The sequence below is a fragment of the Lathamus discolor genome, chromosome 3 (genome assembly GCF_037157495.1).
Source record: "Lathamus discolor isolate bLatDis1 chromosome 3, bLatDis1.hap1, whole genome shotgun sequence".
NCBI classification, from domain to species: domain Eukaryota; kingdom Metazoa; phylum Chordata; class Aves; order Psittaciformes; family Psittacidae; genus Lathamus; species Lathamus discolor.
Genome location: NC_088886.1, coordinates 143,175,859 through 143,198,301, shown reverse-complemented (window position 1 = coordinate 143,198,301; position 22,443 = coordinate 143,175,859). Strand labels below are relative to the sequence as shown.

General features: G+C 41.3%; 1 protein-coding gene across 7 annotated transcripts in view; it reads left to right on the top strand.

The window, feature by feature from the left end:
• Positions 1-22,443, top strand: part of ABLIM1 (actin binding LIM protein 1) — a 199,146-nt gene that overhangs the window by 137,640 nt on the left and 39,063 nt on the right. For all 7 annotated transcript variants that reach the window (XM_065672322.1, XM_065672317.1, XM_065672319.1 and 4 more), the window contains exons 7-10: positions 7,821-7,908; positions 11,108-11,166; positions 13,529-13,591; positions 20,200-20,277. In XM_065672322.1, coding sequence (XP_065528394.1) covers positions 7,821-7,908; positions 11,108-11,166; positions 13,529-13,591; positions 20,200-20,277 — 288 coding nt within the window. The remainder of the gene's footprint in view (positions 1-7,820; positions 7,909-11,107; positions 11,167-13,528; positions 13,592-20,199; positions 20,278-22,443) is intronic.

Below are 22,443 nucleotides of genomic sequence, written 5' to 3'. Positions count from 1 at the left end.
ACATGTATGGACTCAGTGTTCTAATGGTGATGTTGCTGTACCTGTAGTCAAAAGGTATTTTCTGCTTTCTTTTATGTTCTGAACGATCAGAAGAGCCACCCCTTTCAGGTACGCTGAGAGCATTTTCTAGGGTATTATTAATGATGATCTCAAACCGCCTCTCTCAGTTGCTGTTGCCCACAACAAAGCCCTCAGTCTCACAGGGCCCTGCTTCCTTGGTTTGCAGCATACTGCGTTAGACTTATAAAACATACTTGTTGGGTTTAGGTAGCTTAAGCAAACCTTGTCTTTGAGTCATCCCCAAGTTTACCAGGAAGGATTTTATGTTCCTGTCTTGGCCAGAAGTAGAGGTACGTCATGCTGTGGGTAGAAGGAAGTCATCTCAGAGGTACCTGGCTCAGCAGAGCCTCCCCTGCTAACACATCCATCTGGCAGAGAACTGCCTAGCCACAGTTTTCTTAAGACTTTTGAGTACAAATTATTCAAATTTCCTCATTTGTAAATGTTGACTCACGGCAAACAGTTCAAAAAGCCTTGCTCAATAAACAGGATCAAACAGGAAAAATCTGTCTTTCAGCATTGTTAAATACAGACTGGTAAGATACACCTCCTGAATACTCCTGCCTTGTCTGTGCCATCTTTCATCATTTTTCGTCTGCAGCTAACAAGGGATCTTTGCCTCAACCGTGATTAGTTTTCTTTCTTATTTTTTCCCCATCATGCTTCAATAAAGACTCTTATTGCCTTGAGCTTACTGTCCACAGTTATTTCTTTGATAGCTTCAGCTTTCTTATTGGTTGTCTGTATTTCAAACTTAATCACTTAGTCATTGCCTTGGTTTTTTTCTTTGGTTTGATTTTTTTAGTAAGTAGTGTCTTGGTTCTTATAACTTTCCTGTGCATTGAGCCTATGGACTATGACAACTTTGGTTTTTGTATTTTAGAATACAGATTTTTGGACATTAGTAGGATTTCTTAAAAGTTCACGTTTTTACGATTACTTTAAAATCAAGGGATATATATGTTCCTTTAAATTTCCATGTGCACATTTATATATATATATATGTGTGTGTGTGTGTGTGTTCAAGGCCAGATTGGACAGAGCTTTGAGCAACCTGCTCTAGTGGAAGGTGAACTTGCCTGTGGTGGGGGGTTGGAACTGAATGAGCTTTGCGGTCCCTTCCAATCCAAACCATTCTATGATTTTATAGCATGTGTAATACTGCTTTTTATTTCTGTCTGTCTATACATGCAATAAAATAGTGATCAGAATGAAGATAATTGCTAATCTGGGGGGATTGCAAAGAACTTTTTTGTATTAGAATGAGGTCTCATATTTATTACCCGCTCTCACATGCAAGACTTTCTGATTTATTAAATAATTCAATTGGGTTTTTTTAATACCCAAAGGAGGCTTGTTACTGACCTTCCTAGCTAAATCTTGGCAGGCTGAAGTCAGCCTATCAATGGGATAAAGGTATTTCTAATTAAATAAACTAGTAGTATCTCAGCCTCCCAGGATACTTTCCCTTGTTTTGGAGATACTATTGCACTAGTGCAAATACAATTTCAGTTAATGTGATATGCTAATATATATACATCAAGCTCTGTTATTAGAAGCCTGATGGACAGGTCAAGGAATTAACAGTCACTTCGTGCACAGAGTTAAAAGCAGAAACGTAGTTGTGTTTCACACTTGAACTCACACATTCCTGATAACTTGATGGTCCTGTTATCACCTAACAAAAGAAAACATGAAGATGACTCAGGGAGTGGGAGATTCCTGGTGTTAGGGAAGATTGCATATTGTATGCATCTGGTACGTAATCTATTCACAGGACTCCATGCTGTCCTTTGACTTGGACCATATAATTAATGCTCAGCAGCAAACCAAATGAGGGCTTTGCTTTGCTTTCAGCAGGCTAGAAGCTGGGGCTGGACGGGCTTTCTTGCCTTACTGCAGAAGAACTGGTCGCTCAACTGTAGCTCAGCAGCCCCATGCAACTCACTCAGTAGTCAGTAGAGGAGTTTTGTTGACTGATTGAGACAAAGTGATGGTTATGCCAGTATTAGGCTGTTTGAAAATGCCTTTGGCACTATGGTGAAGTTGCTGTAAAGTAGCTTTGCTTGGTTGATTCTGATTCTAGCAATATGAATGTGGCTGTAAACAGCTCCTTTAGGTGAAGTATATTTTCACATCAAATATGTGTGCTGGACAAAATGTATACAAGATAAAGGAATATTTACTTAATGCATTATTATGTATATTAAGTGCTTTGTGAAGCCTAAGGGTAATGGAGGCAATGAATTCACAGATCTGTATTGTAATTACAATGAAATTTAATAAATCTAGTGCATATATTTCCTCTGGATTGTTTCTGATTAAGTATAATGGTCAGTTACTGGAATTCGGTTTCTCTATGCGTAAACGTAACCCAGGATCCTAAGAGACGTCGAAATCCTGGCAATAGGCAAAAAAGCTGTGTTTGCTATTGCTTTGCTCCTCTCTGCTGCCCGCAGTATTCTAATCAGCCGCTTTGGGCTACTGTGAACACATTTCTCAGTGGAGTGCAATTACTTTCCTTATACTGACCGCCTGCTTTTAAGTTCTCAACTTTGATACTGATGTAGCAATAGGTGGATTTGCCCCATGAAGACAGAATTGATAGCTCCCATAAAGACCATAGTTGGTAGTTATAATTTCATCTGTTTGTGCAACTTGCTCAACACTGGATGTTGCAGGAAAATAAGAACTCAAAGCCAAGCTGACAGTGTGGTCACAAGTAACTATTAACTACTAAAGCAAGTCCAGTGGATGCTCAGCTGGCATGAGGACTCTTTCTTCATGCCAGCAGAGCAGTTGCACAACTGGGGATTTAGTGTGAATCATTACTCACAACTTTGCTAGGAGGAAAAGTTATATTCCAAGCAGCTAACAATTGCAGTCCTATTAGCAGCAACTAATGAGTATGACTATATTGAATGGTGGTAGAATTAACACTAATAAGTTACAAAGTTCATTGCAATATGTCTGTTAAGGGGTACACTACCACGACACTGGCAGTCACTGCTGGAATGCTGGAAAGTATTCTTGGATACAAATCAGAAAGCGTCATGAATTAACAGTGCAAGTGTTCATAGCGGGAGGACAGCTGCAGTTTTGGCTTGCCCACCACAGCAATCAATGGAAGGCTCAGAGGGTCTTCCACATCTTTTGCATGCATGTTGTCACCCAGATTTACACTCATGGCCTCACGCTCCATTTCCCACTTTCCCCCTGTCTTGTGTCTTACAGCCCCATCAGCCTGGGAACTGCCTGTGTGAGCTCTGCTTCCCGCTGCTCTGTCCTGTCTTGGGTTGAACAGAGAGAGCTTGAAAGCTGTTTCTGTTGAGATGGTGTGACAGTAGTGTTAAAAGCACATTTAAAAGGTCCTGGCTTTAAAGATACATGTCAAACAAGGATTTATCAGTTTAGAATTTGTTCAACGTTTAGATTATATGAGACCTTCCTTCCTTTGGTAGTAACAGAGAAAATCATGGTGGATTCTGAAGTCCTTTGGAAGCGAAGGAGCTGCACTTTTATTTTAGTATCTGAACACAGATATTTGTAGTGACTTGCTAAACAGACAAGAGCCTGAGAAAAATGAGTGGACAGTTTGGGTCAGGATGTTATGAGAGTCAGATTTTGGTCTTCATACTGTTTATGCTGTTCCAGCCCCTCATGAGATCACAGAAGCCTGCAGAGAAGGAAACAATGGAATTTGATCTTGTACCAAACATCAAACAGGGTTGAAGGTTCTGTGACCTCTGCAAGTAATTAAAATAAAGCTTCACTGGAAAATGGTAGGCTACTGCCACAGTTCCTCTTTTACAATGCATGACATTCCTTAGGGGGTTTACAAGATGAGTCCGAGTTATTCTTTGTGCTGCTCCTTAGTCCTGAAGGGAGTTAACAAATCAGGTCATTCTCCTCAGTCACGGTAGAACTAAATATTTGATTAGGTTTGTCCATCAGATGGGCCTATTATACCTGTTCATAAAAATTAAATACATACATAAGGAAGGGGGAGCTTTTAGTCTTAAATGTACTTTTTCAACTATATAGCAGGTTTTGTAGTATTTAGTGTTAGAAAAGTAAAGTTTTTTACATGTTTAATAGCTGTTTGTCAGGTGACTGCTGAGATATCTTTGAATGGAGAGTAAGTGCAGCTGTGCAAACGTAATGCAACAGCTATGCACTTAATTGTGTCCTTTGGCCAGCAGAAAATGTCTGTTGGTAATTAGTTCTTCCTCTACCAGACCCACTGGCATGTGAGCTGTCCTAGCGGGATTCTTGTTATTGTTCTCTCTGGCTCTTGTTCACTGTTGTTCTGGAAGGAAGGACAGAACTGAAGGCATGAGTAATAGGAAATCTTGGGCTCTTCATGTTCACTAAAGAGGAAAACATTTATTTAATCAGCCTAAAGCTCTACAAGCACTCAGAGAATAAAAGTTAGTCTTGTGGGAAGTGAGGACAGAAGGGATGGACTCAGAAACACAGTCCTTGGCTTTTGAAGTACTATTACCGTGGGGTTAAAGCTGTGTCTGTGCTCAGTGCAGGTACTTTTTATGCTGGGTTTCTGGGGCACGTTGTATCAGCTTGCGTGCAGCTGTATTTGTAGCCCTGGGCTTGGAATTATTCTTACAATACCCACCATAGCCTTCCTTGACACCTAGGGGTGACAGTTCAGTTTTGGCTTCAGGAGGTCCCTAGGGGTACCTTAGTGAAGTGAAGGCAAATGAGCATTGTGCACATTGTGAAGAGGTTGCAGCATCAGTGGTGTGAGAGGGGCTTGTATAGGAGCTCTGTGCGTTGAGTTTAACCGGTGCTTCAAATACCTCTCAGCCTTTGAGTTTACCTTTTAAACTGCAAGAGGTCTCTAAGCCTGATGCATGCAGTGTGTAATGCAGTGACTTGTGTTCTACAGCCTTTCTCATTCTAGATAATCGCATGTGGGGTTATTACCCCCCATCAGAGGGAGCCTTCAAAGCCCTCTGTGAACAGTGCACAAGGGGCTTTTAAAAGGGCATTACAGACTGGTTTGATCAGCTAAGGAGGATTTGCATAGCCAAACTGAAGCCATTTAATAGAATATAAGGATATAATTGGATATAAGGAGGAAATTCTTTCCTGTTAGGGTGGTGAGGCACTGGAATCGGTTGCCCAGGGAGGTTGTGAGTGCTCCATCCCTGGCGGTGCTCAAGGCCAGGCTGGACGAAGCCTTGGGTGACATGGTTTAGTGTGAGGTATCCCTGCCTATGGCAGGGGGGTTGGAACTAGATGGTCTTGAGGTCCTTTCCAACCCTAACTATTCTATGATTCTATGATTCTATAATAGTATGCTGTAGGAAGGCTGAATATTGATAGCTGCTGAGCCTGGAAAGATGATCTATGAAAAATTGGATGTCTCATTATATACTATTATTATAGGTCTTGGCATTGTTATAATACATAATAGAGCTTGTACTTTTAATTACGTTACTTGGGCAATGTACTCTGCAAAATATACACATCCAGCTCCTCTATGTAGCCCCCCATCAATGAATGTTGGCCATTGAGCCTCCAAAAGTCATTCCTAAGCCTTAGAGGAGAGGTGATGATACGGTTTTATTGTCAGGATTGGTCATGAGAATACATTTTTGCCCTGACTGCGGTTGTTCTTCTGTGCCACAGGGGCAGTACAGCTCACTCAGGTTTCCCATGGCAGTTGACCAGAGCAATCTGGTCTAATGCAGCAAGGGATGCAGTGAGGGATGAGGGTAGATTGTGAGGGGATGGGAGGGACAGCCATGAGAGGTGAGGGGAGAGCAGGGGTGGCCGTGAGGGGAGATTGTGAGGTGAGGTCAGGGGCAGACGTGAGGGGTGGCCATGAGGGGTAGGGGTGGAAGCTATATAGTGTGGGCCACGATGAGGGGGCAGATGAGCAGTGGCTGTGACTGGAGACCATGAGTGGCAGCCATGAGGGGGGATCAGTTTGCCCTTAGTGACATGGTTTAGTGGTCAACCATGAATCAGTGAGATTGCAGAACCATGGAAAGCTACTCAATTTTAACATCCGTATATTTACATTTATAATGACACTTATAATACACCTTTGGCTTCTGTTCCATCATTCTGCAACTCTAAGGCTCTGGAAGTATTACCTAAATGGTTGTATACTACTGATTCTTTTATCTATATTTTTCTGTCTGCTATGGTCAAATGGGATTTAATCTGAGAACCTATTTGTCAGTGTGAGTAGAAGGTAAATAAGAAAGTCAGAAGAGATTGTTCATGGTTATAAATTGATAACTGATCTTTGCTTCTCCTGCCAGCACACATGCCAGTTGATTTAACAGAGAATTTATAGGCAGTGACAGTAACACATAGGTTTACTATTTCATTTGACAAGAAATTGCTGTCAATTCATTCAAGTCCATTTAATAATTTGTATGCAAAGTAAGAGGAATAATATTCAATATTGGTTTGGGTTTAGCACTTTTAGCTGAACCAACCCAGGGTGTTGTGATGAATTCTTTGTTTCTCATATAAAGACGTATATACTTGCTTATAGAAAGTAACAGATGAGTGCTTGAATCCAGGTGCCCTTTTCTAAAGGATCCTCAAGAAAAGCTTTGAGATGGGGAGAAAAATAGGTGGAATGTTTATCTGACAACTGAAGGACTCATTAATATTAGCATTGGGTGGGATACAGACCCTTTTAGAACAAAGTATGGATCAAGCTAGTAGAAGTGACTGACTAAAGTTATTGTGAATTAACTGCAAAACAAGGAACAGAAAACTCGGAAGCGTGGGGTAGGACTGCCAGAGTAACTATGGAAAATCCAAAGGACTGGCCCCTTTTGCTTGTGGCAATGAATTACAGCTTTTAATGAAAACATAGCTGTGATATGGCTTTCTTGTTCCTAAGCAAAAAACAAACACAAAAACCTCCAAAAAACCCAAGCCAAATCCACCACACCACAAAGGCCAGACTGGGAGAACAGAAGCTGAAACTGTACAGGTGTGAATGGGTGATTTTCTTTGTCCACATGCCATGGTCCTCTCACAATATAGAAATCTCTGCTGCAACCTAACTATCCTTCCTAAAACTGCATACTTATGTACAAAGGTTTCCGTCCTTTGTGTTTGGGAACTTGGTAAGCATCTCATGGGACACAAACCCACCTCAGATGGGATATCGCAGGTTAGTTAATTGTAATATATCAGGCCCCATACTCTCTCCAGTTTTGACTGTGTAGCTACCCTACTGAATGCTTTTTGGGAAGCTATGAATTTTATTTCAAGATCATCAATGTGCTTACTGAAAATCTGAGCTCTGTTAAGCAGTGGCACAGTTCTGCTGCAGAGATGTTCTTTAGTTGGGTGAGACAGGCAGAGCCCAGAAAATATTTCTGTTTTATTATTTCCAGTCTATTTTTCAAGTACTGTCTTCCTGTTTGGAGAAGATCCTTTCTGGCAGTCATTCAGCCTTCTTGGAATAGTTTGTATCTCATTAACTGGGAGTGGTTCCCAGCACATCAGGTTTGCCATCGTCTTTAAGTCAAATCTGTCCGATGTCACTTGTGACAAGCAGCTTGGTGGGCTCCACTCTGCTGAAGAACTTCATGCTTAGTCTCAGGATATATGTATCAGTATGGCATATCTTACATTCTCATCGCTATTGTCATGTTATGAGGGCCATGTTGTATCAGAACAGGTGAACTAGAAGAAAAATTACAATGGTCTGTCACAAATAATGAGTGCAATGAATTTGTCCCTCATTTCCCTCTTTTATTTAGGCAGGTGACAAGCATTATCATCCAAGCTGTGCACGATGCAGCAGGTGCAACCAGATGTTCACAGAAGGAGAAGAAATGTATCTGCAAGGTATGTCTCCATTCCAAAACAATAAAAGTAGACTTGATAACTTTTCTGTCAGAGACCTCAGGAGTTCATGAACCATCCCCGTGTAATACGGGCAAGGAGGTCTATAGCTTTAATAGTGTTCTCATATGCTTCCACTTGAAACCCCTTTGCACTAGTAGGTGGCCATAACATGGCTTTGCAGTGACCCTACACACTAGCTGAAGCAAGGCTGTGTTTTCAAAAGCTGTGTAACAAAAATGTGATTTATTAGGCTGCCTCTGAGTTTGCCATTTCATGGGTAGCTTAGCACACAGGCTGGCATGAGAGATAACAAAGTGAGAGGGTTTCCCCTGAATTCTGCTGCTCACTTTCTGAGCTCTTTTGGACCTCACTCCACACTGTGCTGTTTGCACAGTCTATCAGAGAGTGGGAGTTCACGTTGACTGGGCAGGCTGAGGTGTAAATTTCTGCAGATCCAAAGATGACAGAAGGCATTGCTTCTACTTAAACTAGGCTGGATTTTATAGAATAGTTTGGGTTGGGAGGGACCTTCAAAGGTCATCAAGTCCAACCCCCTTCAATGAGCTATGAACTAGACCACATTGCCCAGAACCACATCCAGCCTGGCCTTGAGTATCCCCAGGGGTGGTGCCTTGACCACCTCTCTGGGCAACCTGTGCCAGCAGCTTATCGCCCTCATGGTAAAAAGGTTTTTCCTCACATCCAGCTTGAATCTCCCTCTTTTACTTTGTCTTGGCCAAGGTCAAAGAGGAGAGATGCCTGGCTCCTTGATCTGCCACAGTTCTCTTGGCTGTATCTCCCTTCCTGTGGATGTGAATTAATGTTCTTCATGCTCACTCTGTCTCGGAGGAGGAGCAGCCCAAGTTGCATTGCTTTATTGTTCACAAGCTGGTTTCTGACTAAGTCAGGTTATTGCTGAGTGTGCTTCAGACTGTCCTGCCAAAGCTTTCCTTGCTGAATTCAGCATGCTTGTGAGTGTAAGGGACCTAACAGCCTTTCCTGTGCAAAGCTCTCAGCTGATACATATGTCCTGACTCCATCCAAATAGTTTACCCTAGGGTGCAGAATAACAGCATTCCAAGCATTGCCAAGGGAGCAAGCAATACATATGCTGAGAATGGGAATAGCCACAATTTGCTGAACAATATCTGGTAGGAAAAGGAGGGGTGATGCAGCTTGAGAATGTGCACTGTTCCAAGCATTTAGAAGTACAGTGTCATGTTTGGATGAATAAAATCTGCAAGCTGTAGGTGGCTCAGAGTTCAAGATCGCAACAAATTTAACCTCTTAAGCCTGCTTTATCTGATTTGGGTTTTTAAATTTCACATATTTCACACTTAGCCTTTTGTGAAAGAAAACTCACAACCATTAGCTAAGTCTCACCATGAAAATGGCATCCAGGCTGTCTTTCATTTCTTGTACACTTCCAATAGCTGCATCATCCTCCTGGGGTGTCCCTAAAATTGTGCCGGTTTGGGCTAAATACTGCCCCAAAAATGCAGTGACAACTTTTTCTTTGGTGGTGGGGATAGTTTAATAGAAAAAACAACCTGAGGTCCAGAGCAGAGATCATTTTTCTCAGGGTCACACTGGAAGCTCACAGCTGAATTTGAGAGTTGAACCTAAACCTTCTCAGTTCATCAGCCCTTGTAACATGAACTGCCTTCCTCCTGAGCGCCTGGATCTGTCTGACCTCCTAAGCAAATGCACAGGGCATGCTTCTCGCCTGTTCTCGCAGGCTCTGTGGGGTCCTGGCTCTGGGGCTGGTGTTTGTTTACAGAGAAGGCTGTTGGTGCACTTCTCCCTGTTGTCTGAGTGTCTCCCCCTGCCAAATGCACAGCTTCTTCTTCCTCTGCTTGGATTCAAAGCCAAACATCTCAGACCCTTTATCCAGAGTCACAGCATTCTCCTCAGTCTCCTGATGATGATCACACTGTGTACTGCTGGGAAGTGAAATCATTCCTGCTGGTCTTTACTCCTGTACCGAGCCATGTAAGGGCTCCTTAGAACAGAATTTCCAGGGGTTTGACCCATTCCTCTCCTGGGCTTGGAGGGTGGGGTTTCCTCTGGCTGCACTTGAGCAGGAGTCACCAGCAGGAGACCTGGACTTTGCTCTGTTTGGTTTCCTCATGGATAGAGTGAAGAGGTGATTTTCTCCCCTGCAGACAGACAAGGCTATATCTTGGCTTTGTGGTGTCTGGAATGAGGTTTTAATTTCACTGCAGAAAGTGAGCTGCTCTGTTTCAGCTTGGCTAATGCCTGCAAGCAGCTTCCCAGCAGTGACCACAGTTCATACGCCGCTCCAAAGTAGAACTGAAATGGGGTGGAAGTGCTCCTTGCCCCTGACACTGTTCAGACCTTGAGGACAGCCAGATAGTTCCAATTTTACAGCATAAAGAAGAATCCCATGTTTTGGGGCACAAACAGCAGAGACCTTGCCTTTTATAGTAGGATGTGTTGCTGGAATATGCTATGTGGAAATGCAAGAGCAATACATGCCACTGACATTGGGGTACAATGATGTGTGTGACCATGGCGAGTATGGTCCACTGTGATGTACGGAGATGCTCTTTCACATGGTGGTGCTTCACCACTGGCCTCTCTAACTCAGTGCAGTGTGTGAGATGCAGCCCTGACTCTGCCGCACTGTGAATTTTCTGATTTTGCCTTTCCTGTTGCATTTTGCATAATTGCAGGGAAAAGGTGATCTGAGTAAATAATTTACAGTAACTGAATATGACACCTGTTGCTCAAGAAAGTCATAGGACTTTCCCACTATTAATGGACCTATAAACAGAACTTCCTCTCTACGTATGGTGCAGTATGTAAGGGGAGAACAGATCAGGTAGCTGTGGCCCAGTTCTTTTGCTGTTACCCTCCATCCTGCACAGAAGATCCCTGTGTCTTTCAGTTCCTCTAGCTGGTGCTTGCTGCTTGTGGCTGTTTGAGTTTTAGTTAAGAATGTGTGCACAGTGCTTTGACAGCTTCAGGAAGAGGCTGCTATAGATGGACTGAGGATTTGAATATATTTTGTTTCACTTGTATTTCTCTTGAGCTAGAATTCAATTTGAATGACTGCTTAGTTCATAGAGATTCACCAGCTGATGCAATGAAGGGATTCTCTTCCATAGCTGACTTGTCATGGCTGTATGTTATCTGCTCTGTCCTGAATAAAGATTGGGTTTTTTTCCTCCCTCAGGTTCCACTGTCTGGCATCCCGACTGTAAGCAATCCACTAAGACCGAAGAGAAGCTACGGGTAAGCTGAATTCATAGCAAAGACACACTGCACACTCAGTAACTGAATGTTGTTTTTAAAGAGGGACTATTTCTGTGGGTTTTACTTTTTTCACATAGCTGTCACCACTGGCAGAATAAATAGTGGAGGCACTTCAGAGGTGTTGCTCTGATTTTTAGCCTCAGCAACTCCACATACACGTCTCAGCACACTGCCTTAAAGAGTGACGTTTAGTGACATACAGACATGGCAAAATCTCTAAGACATTTCATTTTCTATCTCACTCTGAGAAAGACAAGGAGTAAATGTGAACAGGGCAAGTGCTACGATATGTTTAGGTTTTTTGCACGTCTATGGTTGCTGTATAGTTTATCCCCTGTTCTGCACAGTTATTTACAGCATTTAGACAGTATGGACTCTTCTTGCTTTTTCATGCAAGTAAACCTTACCTTAAAGTGATCCTAATTTGAATGCCAAGAAGATCTGCAGTTACCCATGGAGTCACCTCAGCATATCCAGGCAAACCTTCTGTATCAAATCCTTGATAGCAATGATGCTGCACTGATAAATGCTGGAGCCTGGCTTTTCATATGCACCAGGCAGTTCTAAGCCCATACTCACTAAATCAATTTACTCTTTTTGATGTCTCAATTGGTACTTTGAACTTTGCTATTTTTTCTGTAGAGATTGCATATGAATAAAATGTCTTTCAGACAAGGAAGCTAAGAGGTACTGTCATGTACCTTAGGATATCCTGTCGGTTGTGTTCTATGTGTGATTCATTGACAGGAAGCCACGTCCTTCAGCATTTACCCAGGTGCACTGGTCTGTAAAACATCCCCCGCAGAGAATTCACTCTGATCATGGCAACAGGCAGATAAATTCTTGTTGAGCAGAGTTCTTATTAGTGGGGGCTGTCCTGATAATGCACAGGTATAATTTGTCCTAGATGGGCATGTGATCTAACATGGCCAAATGTTGCTGTAGGTACCATCCAGCATTTGCACATGGTTCTGTCCTGACTTTCCATGAGAAAATGGAAAATTATGCCACACTAGATTTTCTTTCTCCTTTAACAATTTGAATGTAAGACAGTGTTTTGGTCCTACTTAAGTATCAGAATGCTAGTGCTCTGTAGTGAATGGTTGGGGTACGATACCTCCCTTTCACTTAGACCCAAGAGTCTTACCAAAGCAATCCTGACTGTATTGTGGGCCTTCTGAACCTTCTCCAGCTGATCTTATAAGTCAGTTGGCTTGTTCCCATTCCCCACGGAAATGGCCAAAGTCTTGTTCAAATATTTTCCTTTTTTCCATCACACATCCAAGCATGTCAGTCTTCTTCCCCCTCAGCTAACCTGAATTGAAGTGGATGATGTAAATGAATTCATCCACCTGCAAGACACTGCCTAAGTGAGTTCTTGCATAAGAATGAAGTGAAGCAAAGAATGCATATTAAGAGAACATATGAGACATGTTATTGCACAGCTACTCAAGGTCACCCTGTTCCTGGGTGAGAGCTTCTTTGCAGAGGTTTATTATGCCTTTTAAAAAGGCATTGACAAATGCACTATAATGAAACTAGCTGAAGAAATGGAGAATTTTTTAGCTTCAACTGCACATCACAGTTTTTAAATCAATTTAAGTTCATTTTGATGACTGACACATTTCATACTGCCATTCAAATGAAGGCAGTACCAAAGAGGTAGGTACAGAAACAAACGAAGCTGGGGGAACTATGTGCTATGTGAACATGTCACCTCTAAATTATGAACTGTACTTTGACTTTCGGTTTCTTATGACATACATTTACACCTGATATGAGAATTGGAATCTGGTTTGTGAGTTTATAAATACATGATATAGCCACTTTCAGGGTCAGGCCTAGATTTTCTGGTGGTTCTACAAAGAGCCAGGGACATGGCCTGTTTGCTCTGCTGCATTTCCTTTCTCTATAGAGCAAAACAGAACAAAAAGCTCTTTTGTCATTGAAGTAACTTAAGAAGTTTTCAGCAAGTTCTCTTTTCCCTCAGTAACTGAGTTGTGATATAAGTTAATCAGCATCCTACATGGTCAAGGTCTGAAACAATGGTTGCTTTCGGTCTTCCCCCACTGGATATTTGGGGAAGATTACAAAGCCAAAACAAGCAGAAAATACAGCAAACATATGTCTGTTACAAACATATCTATTGCTTAGGAGTTGTTTTATAACTGTCTGGCTGCTGTGATTCTGCAGCAATCGGTAACATTAGATATTACAACACACAGGTTATTATCTAGCAAGTAGATATTAGTAACTTGATTGAGGAAAAGAGCTTAACCACTGAACTGGGGAAACTGCTTTCCTTCTCACTCATTTTTTTCCCTTTTGTGTTTCATGACAGCATTCCTCATCTGAGTTCTTTTACCCAAAGAGTCTGGTTCTGCGCAGGCCACGCTCTGCAGAGGTTGGCTGTTGTGTTTTCATAGTATTGATAACAGTCTTCTTTACTGGGAAGATTTTTCATTGCTGTCATTCGCTGTGCTTGCTTCTACTTCTGCCACACAGCTTTCTGCTATCACTTGCCACCATGGGCACTGACGCTGTGTTTTGCATCATGTGGTGCAGTGTTGTGTGTTAATTCTCACACTTTTTATTTGGTTTAATGAAATACTTTAATTTCTAACTTTTAGACTTAAATGAGCTCTTGGGGGCTGTAGTATTGTTCTTACAGTGTTACAGAAAGTTCTAAAACAAATAACTACAGTGCAAATATGAAGCAAATGAAAATGGTGAAAAGCATTTGACTTTAAAGCGATAGTTAAAAAGAAATAGTTTTTCATGAGCAATGGTTCATGTTTTTTAGAAAATAATAAAACGCATCAGTTAAATCAGTTTCTTTTTATATGCATTGAGCAGCTACACATGAATAGTTAAGGAAATACTTACAAAATTCCAGGCTTGGACACGCTCTGTGTGGTGCCCAAGAGCATTTGCCTCTCTCTAATATGGGGTGCATCCAACTCTGAGCTGGGAGGTCCTCCCTGTCCCTGGACTACTTTTCCGCTTTCAGACATCCTTGAGTTTGCTTTTCACCTACAAACACCACCCACTTCCATTTCTTCTTATTTATTGTGTCTGCTGCGGGGGACGTGGCTGTAGTGCATGCATGTACACCTGAGGTAACTTTCACCTGATAAAGTAAGAATGTGTTAGTATGGTCTTAGTAGAGGCTAGCAGTAAGCAGACAGGCTGACAGAGTCCATGCCACTGGATTTCCATTGTGTCTGCTTGTGCTGCCTTCACGTATCTAACTGCAAAATAGACAGAGTCATATCATCAGCCAGGGCAGGATGTTTGTGTTAGATGCAGTCTGCAGGATAATGTTGTATGGTTGAATCCGATGCTGTGATTTAGTGGGAGTTAATGCAAGCCCTGTACCCTTTGTCCTGCACTGTACTTTATTCGCTTAAGTTAGGATGTTGAAATGCATTAACCCTTCTTGAACAATGGTCTCTCTGTTAGCTACAGAACTATGTATAAAATACAGCTGTAAAGATGTGTTATGAGGGCTACTAAGGAGAGGAATGTCTCTGCAGTCCTAGGCTTTATGGAATCAAATGTTGGAGTCTGGTGGGACAAACTGTGGGACAATTTCAGCCATCTCTTGGGCCATTGTAGTGCTTCTTGCATTCAGCTTACCATGTAAGAGTCTGAGTTTCCAGTGGTGAAATCTAGGAGCCTTAGGATTAAAAAAATGCAAATTCTAGCCAATATAATAGAAAAAATATGCAAGGCAAAGGAGGAGCAGCCCATGCCAAAATAAAGGTATGCTCGCTTTCTTGTTTTGTAGACTGTGCAGGATACAAATAGCTTAGGGTCAGATGAATATCCTCCTGTGTAAATTTGGCCAGTATTAAATTCTGGTTAGATTTACATGCTGATTATACAAAGTGTAATTCAAGGCAGCTTTTGGCTTCAAGTGTTCTCCTGCAGAGTAGACACAAAGATACTATCGCTATTGCTACAAAGGTGGGCCAAAAGCTTGAATCTATGTGAAAACTGAAGGTTGAAAATTACTGAGTGAAAGCCTGTGACTTCTCTGAGAAGTCTGCTGTTGAATTCAGAATGTTCTCGACTTCCCACTTTATTTACTTCTGCTTTCCACTTAACTCACTCTTGATGAAGGCTTTGCATGAGTAGTCTTGTTAAAGTTTGCTAGCAATGTGCCTTCAGTGATTGTTGAATATTCATTCTCCTCTCTGGCCTCTGTGTCTAGAGGTTGGATGAAGCCTTGTGTGGGATGGTTTAGTGTGAGGTGTCCCTGTCCATGGCAGGGGGGTTGGAACTAGATGATCTGGAGGTCCTTTCCAACCCTAACTATTCTAAAGGAAAGAAAAATTGGTTGTAATGTATTAATATGTGTGTCTGTGTGAGTTTAAACTAAACCTGTTCACTAGTTTTGCCTTGATGCATACATAGTGTAAATTCTTTTAGGCAAAGAAATAATGAATTCATTCATTTGAAGGAAGCACCTGTAAGGAGAAGGGTACAGTTAAATTAACAGACAAGCCCAATTAATGCTGTAACATTGAGGTGCTTTATTTGTTACACACATGGGCACTGAACATTATTGAAATCCATAGGAAGCTAGTGTTTAATGAATTGTGGTTCCAAGTCCTGAATAACTGTAAAATCTTGCAGTGGATGAAACAGGTGGTCAGAGTAGCAAGTGATGTACTGAGAAAGCCAAACACCCTGCTATTGCAAAGTTGTGTCTGCCTAGTAGAATTACATCCTAATCTCCTATTAGTTCAGCTATAAACATGTTTCACTTAAAGTAGCTTCGGCGATATAGAGAATTTGCTTAAGCTATAGTGTTAAATGTTATCAAGTGAAAACATATTCATTCTTCTGCAGCTATTTCCACCGCCTTGCATAATGAATTCTATCAAAAAACTAAGGCAGGTACTGTAAATTATGCTGACGATGCCTTTGTTAAACAACAGTGCATCCGTTTGGCCAGATGTTCTAGGGATCAGTATTGATCTGGTTGCCTGCACTTGTAAGTTCTTATAGAGCATGATTCTGAACATCTGGACTTGAGAATGCCAGAGCCATCACATTGTAGCAGCACCCGAGTGATGTGATGTGACTGGCTCTCATGTGACTTCTTGTGAGAAGTTATATATATAGATTATGTGCCATGCATGATAACATGACAGACTGAGGTAAAGGAGGATGAACATCTTCAGCTTTGCAACCTAATGTTAAAAGAACACGTTAATCCATATGGGGCATATACATGGGTGATATGATAACTGAGCATTGAAATTCACAGTGAAGCTAATAGGATGAGCGTGAAGGTGTTACCTCTGCCAGTCTGCAAATGAAGCCGGTAAAGAACTTCTGCATTCAAGACAAATGCATGGAATGAAGAACAAAAACAAAAAATAAGAGCTGTAGGATAAAGTGGGAAATACTGAGAAGTCTTGCAGATCCTTTAGATGCTTTGTGTTCTAGCTCTTTGGCTTTAATGATGTGCATGAATTTATATTGACTGAATTTCTATTGATCTTTTTCATATACTACATAGACTCCCTTCATCTGGTACAAGCATCCCATATTTATGTATTTACTACTGTTAAATCCTTTTGGGTGTAAGAGGAAAGAAAAAACCAGTGACTCTTCCAATGTCAGAAAATGGGAAAAATGCCATCTACCGCAAGAAAAGAAAAAAAGATTAGTTCTTCATAGAAATTAGCTTTAACTTTCCCTGCACAAAAGTAGCATTATGAAAAGCTCTAATTGAATCCTCCAAGAACAAGACCAGTCACATAAAGAGCGTTGTAGATCTGTTTGTAAAAGTAAGGCAGCTTAACTTGTTTTGTTGCTGGGAGTGTAGAACAAGTGTCACAGAACTGTTGTGGTGGAATGAAATAACTCTAAATTAAGACATATTAAAGGGTGTTTCCTCTCATTTCTTTACCTTTTTTCTTCCAATAATGTGTGCAAGAAATGCTCATATGACATCTCCACTGAAGGTTAAGGGTTGTATCAGGGATAGCTTCTATTCCTGTTTTACAAGTGCTCTGATCAGCTCTCCCCTAAGGTGGAATTTACACCCCGTTGCAGTTATCTCAATAAAGAACTTGACCTCCAGGATGTCTCCTTCCACCTGTTTAAGGTACAAAGTCACAGTGGTGATACACAGGGTGAGGATTCTTCACTGCTAATGGAGGTGTAATGTATAATCTAATAAAAGTGATGCCCTGTCACAGATAGGCAGGCGCTATTCTAGGTCCCTTAGGAGAAGAGCCAACCATAGCAGCTAAAAGTATGCCAGAGGAGCAGCTTATATCGAGGAATCTTTATTGTATGTTTGTTAAGGCAAGCAGCACAAATGTTTCTCAGTGCAATGCAATTGTCTTTAGGGGAAAGTGCAAAGCTGTGAAAGATTCCAGACCATATGGGAAGCAGCAGAATAGGAAAGAGCCATCTGCAATGGAAACAGCCTGTGTAATTCAAAACAAGAAACAGGGCAAAGTGAGGCAGGAAGGGGGAGAGTAGATGTAGAAGTCTTCTTTTTCATGCACTGTTCTCAGAGGTATCTCATAAACTTAAGCAAGATACAGGACTGCGAATGCAGAGGAGCCACAGTTTTAGATCTGCTTGGTGTAAGCTCCTCAGGAGAGGAATGGTGAGGGCTTAAGGGGCTGGCATGATGGTGTCCTGCCCAGGCAGTGCGGAGCTTTGTGATAGATGGAAGGTAAAATTGATGTATGCAGGAAGAATTACAGAAAATAGAAAACTGGATTTAGAGGGTGTCTTATCTGGCTCATGGCTGTGTTATGGGATGGCAGTGGAGCAGAAGCACAATGCACAAATGAAGATCAAGGTGCTAAAACTTGATAGTCCATCTGTAACTCCTGTACTCCAGGGTCAGGAGCACCTAAGAAGGTTGTTAGCAGGGTGTGGCCGAAACTCTCTTCTGAAGGTGTCTAACTTCATTTATAATTCACTGAAGTGAGAAATACGAGTGAGTTTTCCTTTGCTGAAAAGGCTTTTAGCAGTGACACTGAGAGCTGAGGCTGAGGAGATGGACTGAGAGCTGAGGATTTCTTGTTTGCTGAAGTGGTTATAAAAGATGCAGAATGAAGAGCAGCCAAGAGGCCCTGCCAGGTGGGAAGAAGCTGTTACTGCCTCTAACACTTGTTTTCCTGCAACAGGGAGAATTGAGCAGAAAAAACTCTTACAAGTATGTCTGCCAAAAGCCAAAGGTAACAAGAGACACCCCTAACAGTACCTCAAATCCTTAATACTGTTCCCTATGTTGTAATGTAAACAATTGTTATCCATAGCAACTGCAGCAACATGTTACGTGTGTCTCCACTTAGACAGTGGTGAAATGGCAGAGTGGAAGGGGGGAATAAAGTGTTTCTCAACAGCCAGATTTTCCAGCTTAATCCTTGTAACATTTCCATGAAACAAGTGGTTGTTATTGGGTTTTTTGCTTTGATTGCATCATGGGAGGAGCTTAAGGGCATCTGAGAAGTTTCTGTTCCCTTTTGGAATGTAGAAATATGCAACTACAGAGAGAAAAGCAGAGGAACACATAAAGGTCCAGCTGAGAAAAGTGTTCTCAGACATTCTCTGGAGAGGATCTGTGGCTGTGTCAGTCCACGGCCACATCTGCTCTGTTTGATCTGAATCTTCACGTTTTCTGGTGGAACATGTTCAAAGCCTTTTATTCCTCTGACCCTTCCTGACTGGGGTGATTTCATTTCCACAAGTGAAATCAGAGAAAGCTGCCTGTATGATTCTCAACCAGGTTTTTTTTGTACGGATGGTTTCAATAGCATTCCTGGCTATGAAATAAAAGATAGAAAGTCTCTGGGGTCTGAATGATCCTTTCAAGGAATGTATGCTGAGAGGTAAGAAAGGTCCAGTAGCCTTGTTGTGTTCACTCCAGATATTTCCTAGGCAAAGCCAGTGAGGCAGGCTGTCAAGCCTTGTTCTCTTCAGTGTGTGCCTGAAGGTCCCTTAGTTCAATGTCGCAAGCTGAGGAGGTAAGGACTCTTTACCAAGATTTAATTTTCAGTGACTTTGAAGTATCCCACTTCACCAGTGTCATCAGTCATCTGCTGACGCATTGCTTTGTGATGGCATTTGGTTCTTTTGAAGTCAGCTAGGGATCAGAAATTGTTCATGCTTTCTTGGTTGCAGGTGTAGTATCGTTGACTATTTTGTGTGCCAAGTTCGGGAGCAATTGCCACAATAGCCTGGGTGACTTTTAATTGAATAGATGTTTTCCAGATTCATCAAGTTTTCAGGATTCCTACATCTCAGTGCTGAGTTATTTTGTCTTTTCTCCCAAAAAATTCCTTAGGGAATTTTAGTCCGGATGAAGTGTCTGAAAAATCTACTAATGTGTAACAACTTTGTAAGGGTGTGACTGTTCTCATGAATTTCAGCTTGCAGGACATTGGCATTAAACATAAGAAATCATGACATTTCAATCAACAGTTTAGCTTTCATGCTGCATCTAGATTGTGCTGCAGATTTAAGGAACAGCTCCAAGCACAGAATTTCTGTTCCTTCTACTTAGGACCGAATTTAGCTCTCTATTCATAATGGAAATCCAGTGATGGAACATCGGGAAAGTGATAGTGTGTGTGCTGTGCTCCTCTCAACAATTTGCCTGCTGAACTGCTGATACCTCTAGCTGTGAACTAATGTTTTGGTTAAATGGCTAGCAGGATTATCCTGGATCATACTTTGTATGGCTCCTTGCAGTGTCTCTGGCAGGTGCTGTTTGGTTTTGTTCATTATTGTTGTCAGTCTTTTACATTATATGATTTAGACAGCCTCTTTCCCCTCTCACAGCACTCCTTTCCCTACCAATATAAAAAGCCCACTTGCCTCACAAGATTGTGAAATTTGCTTGCATTTGTCTTGACGTTTTTTCCTAAATTCAGTTAATTTCAAGATGTATGCAGATTTCTTCATATAAAACCAAAATTCCCAATGTTAATGGCTTCAGGTTGCTCTGAAAAGTTGCTTTTTGTTTTTCAGCCTACAAGAACATCATCAGAAAGCATTTATTCCAGACCAGGTTCCAGTATACCTGGCTCTCCAGGCCACACTATCTATGTAAGTATTCCTTCTGATGAATAAGCTGCTGATCCTTTATTTGCATATGAAATACTCTGTGCTGAAATAAGTCACTTTTATACTGATACTAATGTCTTTTTTCCTAGTGGTTAAATAGAAATATACAATAAATCTCTTGAAGTCACTTGGTGATGTGAAGAAGGACAGAAAGCAGACAGGTCATTTGCCTTTTTAGGGGCCATGTGAGGAGATCTGTGTTCCTGAACATGCACATCTTGAGAGAGCTGCTGTCTGCAGCTGCAGGATGTGGGGAGGAGGGTCACTACAATAAAAGAAGCCTGGCTGATACAACACCTTCCGTTTCAGAAGTCAGATGTTTTGGTTGTGGAAGGAAAGGGGTTTTTACTCAAGAAAAAAGAATTAAACATCCTTCTTTTACTAAACTAAGGGTGCTGAAAGTACAAAGCCATTGATAGGCTATTTAGTTTGTGGTTACCTGGGTTGCAGGGTTTAATATGATTCTTCAGGTAACCAATCCTCCTCTTTCATTATTTTAGAGGCTTTCTTTCCCTTCTAGGCCTCATTATTGGTACCTTTTGAGTCCACAAGACCATAGGTATTTAAAGTGGAAATACATTAGCAGAAGGCTAGCCCAAAATTTTCAAAGGAATAATGTTTTCCTCTTCTTTCGTATCATTTTCTCAGCCTTTCAGTGTGGTGAATGTCAGTACACTTTTTTTCATGGCAAAGAAGTTCACAGGCCGTAGTAATCCTGTTCTAAGGAGGAAGAATATCCACTCACATAGACTTGGGCAGAACAACTCAGCCCCTTCTTAAACTTGCTGTATTTCTGTGCATATAACCCACACTTCCAAAACCTCACATCTAAAAGCGCTCTTCCTTGAAAATCCACATAACTTTTGTCCTTATATAAAACATGCTCTCAGATAACCTGCACAAAACCATAGGCAGGAGTGGAAGACAACAGCTAAGGAAGAAAATCACAGGAAGGCAGCTTAGTGAGGGTGAGAGTATCAAACGCGAAGGTATGCTGGGAAGAGGAGGCAGACTACAGGGCAAACTTTCTGTTACCTATGTGTAATGCTGAATCACTGATTTTATAGGTAACCTTAAGATTATGTAGGTGAAAATGCAGTGTAAGACACGTATATTTATCATTTACGTGCATAAGAATGCAGAAAAATTACAAACATTACAAATGTTAAGTCCTGGGTTTGAGTTTAATACTGGTTCTTCAGGGCATTTCAACAACAATGGACATTTACTGATGCATTAAAAATGTTCACACTGCAGATATCAAAACACAGAGCATGTCCTGGAGAACTGCCATTCTGCTGGTAATATCACCTTCATAAGCTGTAGCTTATGAAATTTCACTGCTGCTCAACAGCACAGGCTGTAGGGCAACATGGTGACCTCAGCCAGGGGCTACAAAAGTATCTATGGTGATTTATATTGGATTAAGAATATCCAGACATATTTGCAGCTCATTAGCAGGCTGTGGTAAAAATAACACAGAAATAACATACATTAACATACCTGCATGTTTTAAGGATTAGATAGGTTTAAGGTATTTTGTTGTATCTGGTGAGTAAAACCTGAACAGATTTGAAGCAATTTTTAGAGTGAATTTCCTATTTCAAAACTTAACTTCTCAATCAAAAAGTGTTTTGTATTGTTTCTAATTTATGGCATTGCTTAAGAACCATCAGAACCAGTGGTTGTTAGGATTTCTTGGGGAAGCAGATGATCATCAATCTGAAAACACTAGGTGCTAGTAGTACTCAGGAAGAAGGGAACTGAATGTGAGTGGAAATGGATCAGACTAATTTCCTTATGTAGCCTCCTATGAAAATAATTTATTTAGCAGGAGACTTGAAGCCCAACTTAAATATTCTCTTTCAGTTTTAATCATCAAATATATTTCTGTAGATAGGTAAAAATTTATGATGTTGGGGTTTTTTTAAGTCTGCTTTGAAGTCAGGAAGATTTTAGTTATCCATACTATATTTAAAGCCTCTTTCTAGCTCCTTCTAATGGGTGCAGCTGGCTTTGGAACTGATTTTGTACTTCCATGTTTTAACTAGTCAAGAGCTGCTTGCAGTTGTAGTGGCAAAAATAGTCAATGTTTGTACTATGTGGTATGCAGTTAGTAAGCAACATATGCCTTAGTCAGAAGCTTGG